General features: G+C 40.4%; 2 protein-coding genes across 3 annotated transcripts in view; one reads left to right on the top strand and one right to left on the bottom strand.

Moving 5' to 3' along the window:
* Positions 1–1,037: 1,037 nt before the first annotated feature.
* Positions 1,038–2,391, bottom strand: LOC113746703 (excitatory amino acid transporter 3-like). Of its 2 annotated transcripts, XM_027283621.1 has the most exons (5): positions 2,289–2,391; positions 1,992–2,148; positions 1,623–1,748; positions 1,400–1,521; positions 1,038–1,177 (listed from the first exon to the last, which is right to left on the bottom strand). In XM_027283621.1, exons 2-5 carry the CDS (start codon positions 2,024–2,026, stop codon positions 1,170–1,172), a joined length of 291 nt encoding a protein of 96 aa, XP_027139422.1. In that variant the 5' UTR covers positions 2,027–2,148; positions 2,289–2,391; the 3' UTR covers positions 1,038–1,169. The 2 variants fall into 2 exon arrangements, 1 of the variants encoding a protein (XP_027139422.1); XR_003463057.1 differs by having other exon boundaries at positions 1,038–1,521; positions 1,623–1,740.
* A 2,712-nt stretch (positions 2,392–5,103) lies between these two features.
* The window catches only part of chrnb5a (cholinergic receptor, nicotinic, beta 5a), a 50,313-nt gene continuing 42,092 nt past the window's right edge, over positions 5,104–13,324 (top strand). The window contains exon 1 of the mRNA XM_027282414.1: positions 5,104–5,208. The gene's annotated coding sequence lies outside the window, so the exon portion shown is untranslated. The remainder of the gene's footprint in view (positions 5,209–13,324) is intronic.

Below are 13,324 nucleotides of genomic sequence, written 5' to 3'. Positions count from 1 at the left end.
CACTGTGTTTTCTGTTATTCTTTCCCCAAACCATACTTTCCTGTCTTTCAGCTATTAAAAATGTAATTCATGACTTAAGTCTTCTACACTAAAGCCTTGAAAACAGACAAATCCACATGATGGCAGTATAGTTCTCTTATTCAAGAGACATACTATTTAATATATACAGTACGTATTCAAATCCTTACTTTCCTTCTCAGCCTGTTAGAATCAATGCATGCAGCATTTTCCTACGTGTAATCTGCACTGCAGCACATTTTATATAATCTTTAAGTCCTTTAGTCGTCTTTACCAGGTATCCAGCCTGGTTAGTCACATATCTGTCTGCTTGTGTATATAGTTTGGACCAAACTAACATTGTGTTACTTTGTAGTCTTTCAGAGGTCATAGTGGAGGCCAGCAGCAATGTTATTTAACACAGCTAGAAAAGCTTTCTACTCCTCCGGCTACAATAATAAAATAATAAAAATCAAACTAAAATCCAAACTAAATATAAGTTATCATCACTTATCATATTTAGTTTGGATTTTTATTTTGTATATATTTGTATTATATTTGATTTACTGTATTGCATCACAAACAATTCATTGCAGAAATAGAAGAAGAAGAAGAAGTCACACTGTATTTTGTGCTAACCAATTGAAATACACACAGCAGTCATCCAGCTCTTTCTGAACTTTATTGAGAAATAAATAATTTATTCAAAACCACACTCACATCTACAACTCTGCTAAATGAAATACATTTCATTTCAAATAAATCTGATTTAAAAAGTAATTAAATGGCTTATTTAAACAAACATTTTCAAAATCAGAATAAAAGTGTGAAACGAAATAATACACACTGATACATCAATACACAATAATACATCAAAGAGAGTAATAATAGTAATTTCTGGCAAACATGTAAATATAAAATGGCGTCAAATTGATTCCAATAAAAAAAGTCAACAAATAATTGCAGGACGATGAATCCATGAAGCCAATTTATGTTTAAATAAATAAATCAGTAAAAAAAAAAAAAGTCAATAGGCCGATTTTTACAGCACAAACACAAAATCAATATGTAACAGCAAAAACACAAATCAACAAAAATTCCAAATAAATCAAATAAGCAAATCTTTGCCAACCAGAAACCCTACTGGTGTGTACCTGGAGCGCCTCTCCTCATCAGGGCTCTGTTTTTCAATATTTGAATGACATAAATGCAAAGTGTCAAATTTTTCCATATCCATGTAAATCATTTACTCACATACTACTAATAAAAATGATAATAATCAGCTACAAAAAAATAGAATGTGCTCTGTTCATTTGTCCATGTACTGGGTTACAATCATCTATTATGTGCTGATGTCCCTTGTGATGCTGTAAAAAAAAACAAAAAAAAACTAAAACCTCACCTGGCTGTGTCCCTTCCCTTTGTCCCCCGTCCATTTCCTCGAGTTCTCTTTTTGACAGATGCTCAACAATCAACACACCAACGCAGTCTCCCAGGACGTTGACAGTAGAGTTGCAGCGATCTCTGAAAGACACAAGCAAAAGATCAGCGGATACGTGCTTCTTCACACTGTGTTGGTTGTTATTAGTCGTGGTTGTCTGTGCCAAAGCACAGGTTAAACTTACAAAATCCATTCTAATGCAAACAAAAGGGAAAGGTCCCTTGCAGGAATCCCAACCACTGCCAAAATGAAGAGAGTGGTGGATGCTCCTGTGGATGAGTATCCTATGATGGACACCATTACTGTCACACTGTGGAGGAAACACAGAAGTGATCACTGACTGATCTGACTGAGCGGACTGTTGAAGACACAATAGCAGCACTGTGTATTTGTTTTTATGCACCAGGTCTTAAAGATCCCATATTCTATACTTTTTTCTAATCATTTTATGTAGTCATTTTTCAGTATCTCGCTTCCCCAGATTTTTGGTTTGGACAGTTTCACAAAACATGTGACATGTGGCATCTTGGGAAATAACAAGAGTGTGACTTACACAAGCATGATTAACCTGCTCCAGTTCAGTGGCATGCCGCAGAACTGGGCTATAAAAAAGGTTGACGACGCTCCCAAACGGCAGCATGAAGCCAGTGATTCTCCTGTCAATCGCGTTTACTTCCTCACAACATCGAAGAGCCTCCTCAAACGCAGCCCTTGGAGAGTGCGTCCCTTGTTAGTTCTTAAATATCTGCCCATTTTTTATACCTATCAATCAATTGCAGATTGTCACAGAGAGGATATGTAGGATACTGGTCTATACTGTTGGCAAAGACAAAGATTGAAATTCTCTTACCTACGTGAGTTGAGCAAGGCCTTCTTTAAAGCAGAAAAAAAACTCTTAATGACAGGAAAAGGGCTTTTTCTCAAAAATATGTATAGATGAACGGTAGAACTCCTCCGTGGATAGCAAGCCTGAAAAACAGCAAAAACTACATAGTGAAGTATAAGAAATGAAATTACAGACAACAGCAAATGGACTTTGCATTCACAGTGTAACTGCAATAGTGCTTAAAAGTGCAATACATACCCAGTAATAACCACTGCAATGAATTTTCCAAATTTGAAGATCCTCCCAGTGGTCCTCAATGTCGACAACATAGCGTACAGTCAAGAAAAACACTCCTATTGGTAAAAGGCTGGAAAAGAAACAGCAGAATGTATACTGTATAAGTATAAACTGAAGGTGTTTACTGTCTTTCTGTGCGTAATTTATAATAGATGACAGTATGGAATCATTTCATTGTATATTTTACACTTTTTAAAGTCTGTGTAAAGGAAATTCCGGATTGTCCAGGACTTTTTGGGCGGTCCTAAAGGGTGGCTCGATGACACGCTGAGGTCACCCTGAGCATACCCCTGTACCCCTAGCTGAGAGATAGAGATGAATTCATCTCGCTCAGAGTGTTTCAAAGTTAGTCGTGTCATTTTCTGAACTCATCTGACACTTTCAGTCGCTTCGAAATTGCTGCTTGACTGCAGACACGCCCCCATAGAATCCTGCTCATTTTTACACGATTTTAACACCCAATTTCATAAACTCAAATTTGGCTTTCTTCTTTAGTCTAACAAACTCAGAACACATATTTATTCTTACTTTACACTGACTTTAAATATCATATGCACTAGATTGAGATTTTCTTTCAGAACATGTGTGCTTTTGAATGTTTCACCATACCATACTATGCCTCTAGTCATGCGTCTAAAGGTCTTGTTGAGGGCGACAAGAATCTCCAAAAAGACTTGATTTCTTTCCTCCATCTTCTTGAGGAATAGTCCAAGAATAACAGACCAGACAGTCCAGACAGACAGACCAGAGTATTGAGTTTATCATGACTTTCAGCCATCAGACCCACTGCCTTTTTCTGAAACAAGAGTGTGAACATAAACTTCACAGAGGAATCTTTATAGTGACAAAAGGAAACATGTTTCGAGGCTAGAATTTTGAATTAGCTGCTTCAATTTCAAAACTCATACCTTCTGAAAGAACCAGATCTCATGACACCATTTGCCTATAAAGAGTAAGGAAAAACCAAACATATGTACTGTTATTAAAAACCGATTCTCTGATGAAATGAAGTACTATTTTTTGCAAAACCGACTGAAGAATCGGGCTAAACTAGAAACCGAAACATGCAGTGGGAGGAATCAGGCCTGTCTGAATATACATGTTGTTCTCACATTATTAGATCCATAAATTCATCAGCTGTGGATTCATAATCTTCGTCGTCGTCATCATCATATGTTGTTACAACATTATCACTGACCCCAGGCATGATCAGCATCACCAATATTAATCCTACAACACATAATCCAAGAGTGACTACAGAAGGCAAACATCGCAACACAATATCAACAGCGCCTCATGAGACAAACTTACACATTACTTTATATGATGAAAAAACAGTACAGAGTATGAAAACTAGTGACGTAAATAATGAAATATTTGACTGCTACGCTGCAAATGTCGGAATCTCTCTTAAATAGAAACACTTGACTTTTACCAGCATGTCCATCTTTCAACACTGGCGTATTATATTAAGTATTATAGTATTATAAACACACACAGTATTATAAGTTGGGACACCTTCAGGTACCACAGCACCTTCACTGCCAGGATGGATGGAAAACAGTTTCTTCCCACACGCAGTAAACGTGCACACATCCACGCACATTGCACCTTGTTTACCTGTTGTTTACTTGTTTATCATACTGTATATATTCATATAGCCATACTGTGTGTGTGTGTGTGTATATATATATATATCCTTGGCAAAACACTGTCTCCTTTCACTGTGTGCTGTGTATATGGTTGAAATGACAATAAGCATATGCGTGGTGTTTCTCTTACCTACTGCAACAGACAGCAGAGTGGTGGAGACGTAGTACACTGCTGCGTGCATGGTGATCTTTTCGCTGATGCCAAAAGTTTTACAAATTGCTATAAAGAACAAAAATGTGAGCTGAGATCTTAAAACTGAAGGTGAGCACATCCACGATCATGGCTTAATGGGGTACATCTAAAAAAAAAAAAACATTTCTAACCATCAAACTGTGAGGAAATGATGTCCATGATCATTAGATGCTATGTGTGAAACGTTTATAACTTAATGTAACAGCTGTCAGAGAGGGGAATACACGTGTGACTTACAAGTGATCACATTTGTCACGATGAGAGGAAGGCTGACCAACTTGAGCATCCGGATGAACGTTTCTGCTGGCAAGCCGATGTACATTTTGTCGAAGGTGGACAGATGGACGTGTGTGTTCAGAGTAATGCCCGCGGCTATGCCTGCGAGATCATAGACACATATACATAGACGCCACATTGAGCGGGTTGGTCGTTGGTCGCGATACGTCAACGGGTCCGCCATATTGGATAAGGCAGGTCTGCCCGTAAACTAAGGAAACAAGGAAATGGACTGAACTTTATAAAGCGCCTTTCTACAAAGTTCTTTAAGTTAATGTCTCTTATACACCCATTCACACACACACTAATATATCTGGGAAACAAACAGGCACCAAAAACAACATCATGTCCAATCAAAAAACAAACAACAATATAAACAGGAAGTAACTGCAGCGTCACAAGCTGTAGCATATTTTCCAAGGTTTGAAGTTCGTCACTGCATTTGCTTTAGCATCACCATTAACTGGAAGATAAACACATCAAAATGAAGGGTTTACTCCTTTTATCCTTCTCAGTGTTGGTCTGGGTAAGTGAGGACTGCAAATGATTTTAATTAGTATAAAGTTAGCTACTTGTTCTAACTGCCGGCCATAGGTAGCTGACGCTAGTTTATCATATCAGTGTTAGTTAGTTACTGTAATGGTGTTAATATTAACATTATTATTATTTATTTATTTAAATATTTTGAGGCAAAAACGCAAAGTTAATGTGACATTTGGCTAAAATGAGGTAAAGTTAGCGTCCATGTAGCCACGGAATGTGTGAAATAGCGGACGCTGCCATGGCAAACCGCATCTTTCATCATACTCTGATCTGATCATGACACCATGTCAAACATCACCATCTAGCAGCTTTATGGATTATGTATCCCACGGTGTCAAATACAGTAACTATTGCAATGATTTTGACAATAACCCAAAAAGTTATAATATTTCTCTTGTCACTGTCTCGCACATAGACATAATACACATAGACATATATACATGACATAGACATAGACATAATACAAGACATAATACATAGACGCCGCATGAGCGCGAATCGTACGTCGAACTTCATAAAGCGCCTTTCACAAAGTCTTTAAGTTAATGTCTCTTATACACCCATTCACACACACACTAATAATCTGGGAAACAACAGGCCACCAAAAACAACGTATGTAACTTTTAAAGTGATGATTATAAATGTTTACCCTTAGGTAAGCAACCAAAACCAACGTATGTATTTTTTTCTAATGCTGGTGTTTACAGCTATAATGTGTGTAACACGTTACTGTGATGATAATTTTGAAATATTTATATTTAACATTTAACTGTAGCATAATAACCAGATCCTGAAATGTAGATGTGACATGAGGGTTTTCTGAATAAGAGCCTAACGTGAACATAATTACATACACATAGTATATCATATCATATAAAATATATCACATTATATATAGTATATATATATATATATATATTATATGTGTGTGGTGTTGTGTTTGGGTGAGTGTGTTGTTTTGTCTTTAGCATAACATAATCATAGAAGTAAATTGTACAGATTTACAGTGAACAGTATAGATTAATCACTCGACTGGTCAAAGTTAAAACTGCTGATGAAGACATGTGATACAGCTGAAAGTTCAGTGTGAAGCTTAAGGTTAAATGTAATTGCACAATTAGATGAAGCTGGACGAGCAGATAACAGATTGATACGTTTTAAAGCTTGTGGCAGAGCTTGGTCCTGTGTGTCTACTAGTCCTGTCATTGAGTGTGCCTGAAAGCGCACACTATCCACCACGCTTCTTCCGAGTATTATTCTTACGCCGTTTTTTTGGTTTGCTTCTCTCCCAGAGTTTTTGTCGCACACACACAAAACAGGTATCAAAACGTGTGCCTCAGCTGGGATCGGCGTGCTATGACTTTTCTAAGAGTTCGGCAAACAGTTTTGCCAAAAATCGCCAAAAACCACGCCGAAAAAAATTGAATGGGTGTGTATTGCGAGAATTTCGAGAGTGAGTGGTGTCATCACAGAGTGGAGAGGGAGAGGAACATTTGTTCTAAAAATAATTTGTAAACTGCGATTGTAGCCGCAATGTCAAGCTACAGAAATCGTTTATAGCTAGAACGTAGGAAATTTGTCGTGTCACTCACTTCAACGATACTTTAACAAACTTCTTCAGCTATTCAGGTTTTGTGGATCAATGAGACTCAATAAATGCCTGCATTAACTAAAATGGAAGGTGACTGATGCTTACATCCTTTTTTTGTCATTTTATTGAAATGCCTTATTGAACTGAATGTAGAGATAATGACAGTAATGATGCTGTTACCTTCTTTATTTATTTTAAAAACGAGGGAAGAAAAGAAAGGACGGGAAAAAAACAACAAAAGGAGGAGCTATAAAAGGAAGGAAGGAATAAAACATTGTGAGTACCAACATTTTGTTACTTGTGTAAGCGTGCTGGTAACGGTGTGCTGAAGAGCATCAGCGTCCGCGTGGTCCATGGTGGCTAGATCTGGCGAAGAGTGAGGGAGAACGCGTATTCCAGCAGGAGGTTAATTGAAGATGAGCCTCGGTGTGTGCTGCCAGCAGCTGCCTGTGTCAGGGACCCCCCTAGGAGGAGGGAGAAACACAAGGAGGGGAGGAGACAACAGGGCAGCACAGACGTGGATGTAACAATGATACCAAACCAAGGACTGATACACCTGCACGGTGCACAACCCAGGTAATGAGGAGAAAAAATAACCTGGAAGAGAAAATGAAGATGGTCGTGTCCATTGTCCAGAACTACAAAGAGAAGGCAGGAGTGGGCTAGGATGAAGGAAGAACAGCAAAGAATGAGGAATAAGAGAACACATGAAGATGAAGAAAACCGGTCTGTTAACAGGAGTGGACCAGCAGAAAGTAGCAATTCTTCTTGCTACTTTCTACTGGTCCACCCCTGTTACGATAGACTGGTAAGGGAAGGTGGATGATCAGGAGGAGAAACAGTCTGCTGTCCGGCGTGAAACAGAGTCAGTGTGAGAGAGGAAAAAGGCAGAAGAAGAGACGCAAGGGCAAATGAGTCAGAAAGCTAGCAGAGGGAGGAGAAAATGAACGAGAAAACAGAAGACTTAAAAAAGAGGGGAAAGGGGAAGGAAAACAGGCAAACCAGAAAAAGAAGCTCCCATGTCGGCTGCTTTCAAAGCTCACACATGGTGGAGCAGGAGTTTCTGTAAGTGAAGCCATTCAGCGAGGACGAGGTCAGAGTAAGAGGAGGCTGCAACTTACTAATGTCCTCGTGTAAAATGACGAACTGATGAAAAACAAAATTGAGTGATATGCCTCGTGTTACTGTACAGTGACGGAGTGGTCGCGCACTGTGCCTGCTCACAGTGTCGACAAGGTCAAGTAATCGTGACTGTCCCTGCCTTAGGTTGTCCCAAAGTTTTCAGGGGGATCTTACCGTCATTGGTGAAGCAGCCTTCCATACTTGACCCTTTTCTAATGAGTGATTGAGAAGTTTAGTGATATGACTCTATTTGGCCTCAGTTAAACTGAGTTAACTGATCTGTACTGTAGGACCAGGATTTCTTGTTTAGTCCTCCTATGTCGTGTCCTGTTATCGCACCGTTACAGCATTGTCTGTTTTGTTTGCTTCAGTTAGGTTAGGTTACATCACAAGTGATTTTCAACAACCCAACTACCTACCTATTGAGCATCGAGTAGTGCTCATGCTCTGTCTGTGTTTCGCATGGGATGGATTGTGCACATTGTGCTGGTGTTATGTACAGTGACAGAGTTGTGCGCGCACTGTGCCTGCTCACAGTGTCGACAAGGTCAAGTAATCGTGACTGTCCCTGCCTTAGGTTGTCCCAAAGTTTCAGGGGATCTTACCCGTCATTGGTGAATCAGCCTTCCATACTTGACCTTTTAATTTTAGAGTCATACACTGTTTTTTTTTTTTTTTTTTTTCAGTTAAACTCTATTTGTTTCTCTGTCTTTGTAATCTCCTGTCCACAACATGTGCTGTGTTACTGCACGGTGACAGAGTTGTCGCACACTGTGCCTGCTCACAGTGTCGACAAGATGCAAGTAATCGTGACTGTCCCTGCCTTAGGTTGTCCCAAAGTTTTCAGGGGATCTTACCGTCATTGGTGAATCACCTTCCATACTTGACCTTTAATTTTTAGAGTCATATCACTGTTTTGTTTTGTTTTTTTCAGTTAACATCTATTTGTTTCTCTGTCTTTGTATCTTCCGTCACAACATGTGCTGTGTTACTGCACGGTGACGGAGTTGTCGCGCACTGTGCCTGCTCACAGTGTCGACAAGGTCAAGTAATCGTGACTGTCCCTGCCTTAGGTTGTCCCAAAGTTTTCAGGGGATCTTACCCGTCATTGGTGAATCAGCCTTCCATACTTGACCTTTAATTTAGAGTCATATCACTGTTTTGTTTTGTTTTTTTAGTTAACATCTATTTGTTTCTCTGTCTTTGTATCTCCTGTCACAACATGTGCTGTGTTACTGCACGGTGACGGAGTTGTCGCGAACTGTGCCTGCTCACAGTGTCGACAAGTCAAGTAATCGTGACGTGCCCTGCCTTAGGTTGTCCCAAAGTTTTCAGGGGGATCTTACCCGTCATTGGGTGAATCAGCCTTCAATACTTGACCTTTTAATTTTAGAGTCATACACTGTTTTGTTTTGTTTTTTTCAGTTAACATCTATTTGTTCTTTGTCTTTGTATCTCCCGTCACAACATGTGCTGTGTTACTGCACGGTGACGGAGTTGTCGCGCACTGTGCCTGCTCACAGTGTCGACATGATCAAGTAATCGTGACTGTCCCTGCCTTAGGTTGTCCCAAAGTTTTCAGGGGGATCTTACCCGTCATTGGTGAATCAGCCTTCCATACTTGACCTTTTAATTTTAGAGTCATATCACTGTTTTGTTTGTTTTTTTCATTAACATCATGTTTCTCTGTCTTTGTATCTTCCGTAACAACATGTGCTGTGTTTACTGCACGGTGACGGAGTTGTCGCGCACTGTGCCTGCTCACAGTGTCGGACAGGTCAAGTAATCGTGACTGTCCCTGCCTTAGGTTGTCCCAAAGTTTCAGGGGGATCTTACCCGTCATTGGTGAATCAGCCTCCATACTGACCTTTAATTTTAGAGTCATATCACTGTTTTGTTTTTGTTTTTTTCAGTAACAATCTATTTGTTTTCTCTGTCTTTGAATCTCCTGGCCACAACATGTGCTGTGTTACGCACGGTGACGGAGTTGTCGCGCACTGTGCCTGCTCACAGTGTCGACAGGTGCAAGTAATCGGACTGTCCCTGCCTTAGGTTGTCCCAAAGTTTTCAGGGGGATCTTACCCGTCATTGTGGAATCAGCCTTCCATACTTGACCTTTTAATTTTAGAGTCATATCACTGTTTTTGTTTTTTTTTTTTCAGTTAACATCTATTTGTTTCTCTGTCTTTGTATCTCCCGTCACAACATTGTGCTGTGTTACTGCAGGTGACGGAGTGTCGCGCACTGTGCCTGCTCACAGTGTCGACAAGGTCAAGTAATCGTGACTGTCCTCTGCCTTAGGTTGTCCCAAAGTTTTCAGGGGGATCTTACCCGCATTGTGAATCAGCCTTCCATACTTGACCTTTTAATTTTAGAGTCATATCACTGTTTGTTTTGTTTTTTTTTCATTAACATCTATTTGTTCTCTGTCTTTGTATCTCCTCACAACATGTGCTGTGTTACTGCACGGTGACGGAGTGGTCGCGCACTGTGCCGCTCACAGTGTCGACAAGGTCAAGTAATCGTGACTAGTCCCTGCCTTAGGTTGTCCCAAAGTTTTCAGGGGGATCTTACCCGTCATTGGTGAATCAGCCTTCCATACTTGACCTTTTAATTTGAGTCATATCACTGTTTGTTTGTTTTTTTTTCAGTTAACATCTATTTGTTTCTTTGTCTTTGTATCTCCTGTCACAACATGTGCTGTGTTAACTGACGGTGGACGGAGTGGTCGCGCACTGTGCCTGCTCACAGTGTCGACATGATCAAGTAATCGTGACTGTCCCTGCCTTAGGTTGTCCCAAAGTTTTCAGGGGGATCTTACCCGTCATTGGGTGAATCAGCCTTCCATACTTGACCTTTTAATTTAGAGTCATATCACTGTTTTGTTTTGTTTTTTTTCAGTTAACATCTTATTTGTTTCTGCGTTTGAATCTCTCCGTCACAACATGTGCTGTGTTTACTGCACGGTGCACGGAGTTGTCGCGCACTGTGCCTGCTCACAGTGTCGGACAAGGTCAAGTAATCGTGACTGTCCCTGCCTTAGGTTGTCCCAAAGTTTTCAGGGGGATCTTACCCGTCATTGGTGAAGCAGCCTTCCATACTTGACCTTTTAATTTTAGAGTCATATCACTGTTTTGTTTTGTTTTTTTCAGTTAACATCTATTTGTTTCTCTGTCTTTGTATCTTCCGTCACAACATGTGCTGTGTTATTGCACGTGACGGAGTTGTCGCGCACTGTGCCTGCTCACAGTGTTGACATGATCAAGTAATCGTGACTGTCCCTGCCTTAGGTGTCCCAAAGTTTTGCAGGGGGTCTTACCCGTCATTGGTGAATCAGCCTTCCATACTTGACCTTTTAATTTTCAGAGTCATATCACTGTTTTGTTTTGTTTTTTTCAGTTAACATCTATTTGTTTCTCTGTCTTTGTATCTTCCGTCACAACATGTGCTGTGTTACTGCACGGTGACGGAGTTGTCGCGCACTGTGCCTGCACACAGTGTCGACAAGGTCAAGTAATCTGACTGTCCCTGCCTTGGTTGTCCCAATTTTCAGGGGGATCTTACCCGTCATTGGTGAATCAGCCTTCCATACTTGACCTTTTAATTTTGAGTCATATCACTGTTTTGTTTTGTTTTTTTCAGTTAACATCTATTTGTTTCTCTGTCTTTGTATCTCCTGTCACAACATGTGCTGTGTTACTGCACGGTGACGGAGTTGTCGCGCACTGTGCCTGCCACAGTGTCACATGATCAAGTAATCGTGACTGTCCTGCCTTAGGTTCCCAAAGTTTTCAGGGGATCTTACCCGTCATTGGTGAATCAGCCTTCCATACTTGACCTTTTAATTTTAGAGTCATATCACTGTTTTGTTTTTTTTTTTTCAGTTAACATCTATTTGTTTCTCTGTCTTTGTATCTTCCGTACAACATGTGCGTGTTACTGCACGGTGAGGAGTTGTCGCCGCACTGTGCCTGCTCACAGTGTCGACAGGCAGTAATCGTGATGTCCCTGCCTTAGGTTGTCCCAAAGTTTTCAGGGGGATCTTACCCGTCATTGGTGAAGCAGCCTTCCATACTTGACCTTTTAATTTTAGAGTCATATCACTGTTTGTTTTGTTTTTTCAGTTAACATCTATTTGTTTCTCTGTCTTTGTATCTCCGTCCACAACATGTGCTGTGTTATGCAGGTGACGGAGTTGTCGCGCACTGTGCCTGCTCACAGTGTCGACAAGATCAATAATCGTGACTGTCCCTGCCTTGGTGTCCCAAAGTTTTCAGGGGGATCTTACCCGTCATTGGTGAATCAGCCTTCCATACTTGACCTTTTTATTTAGAGTCATATCACTGTTTTGTTTTGTTTTTTTCAGTTAACATCTATTTGTTTCTCTTCTTTTGTTCTTCCGTACAACATGTGCTGGTGTTAACTGCACGGTGACGGAGTTGTCGCGCACTGTGCCTGCTCACAGTGTCGACAAGGTCAAGTAATCGTGACTGTCCCTGCCTTAGGTTGTCCCAAAGTTTTCAGGGGGATCTTACCCGTCATTGGTGAATCAGCCTTCCATACTTGACCTTTTAATTTTAGAGTCATATCACTGTTTTGTTTTGTTTTTTTTCAGTTAACATCTATTTGTTTCTCTGTCTTGTATCTTCCGTCCACAACATGTGCTGTGTTACTGCACGGTGACGGAGTTGTCGCACTGTGCCTGCTCACAGTGTCGACATGATCAAGTAATCGTGACTGTCCCTGCCTTCGGTGCCCAAAGTTTTCAGGGGATCTTACCCGTCATTGGTGAATCAGCCTTCCATACTTGACCTTTTAATTTTAGAGTCATATCACTGTTTTGTTTTTGTTTTTTCAGTTAACATCTATTTGTTTCTCTGTCTTTGTATCTTGTCACAACATGTGCTGTTGTTACTGCACGGTGCCGGAGTTGTCGCGCACTGTGCCTGCTCACGTGGCGACACGACAAGTAATCGTGTACTGTCCCTGCCTTAGGTTGTCCCAAGTTTTCAGGGGAATCTTACCCGTCATGGTGAATCAGCCTTCCACTGACCTTTTAATCTTTAGAGTCATATCACTGTTTTGTTTGTTTTTTTTTCAGTTAACAATCTTATTTGTTTCTCTGTCTTTGTATCTCCCTGTCCACAACATGTGCTGTGTTACTGCACGGTGACGGAGTTGTCGCGCACTGTGCCTGCTCACAGTGTCGACAAGGTCAAGTAATCGTGACTGTCCCTGCCTTAGGTTGTCCCAAAGTTTTCAGGGGGATCTTACCCGTCATTGGTGAATCAGCCTTCCATACTTGACCTTTTAATTTTAGAGTCATATCACTGTTTTGTTTTGTTTTTTTCAGTTAACATCTATTTGTTTCTCTGTCTTTGTATCT

This window comes from Larimichthys crocea, chromosome X, assembly GCF_000972845.2.
Source record: "Larimichthys crocea isolate SSNF chromosome X, L_crocea_2.0, whole genome shotgun sequence".
Lineage (NCBI taxonomy): Eukaryota > Metazoa > Chordata > Actinopteri > Sciaenidae > Larimichthys > Larimichthys crocea.
This window is presented reverse-complemented; position numbering and strand designations above follow the sequence as displayed.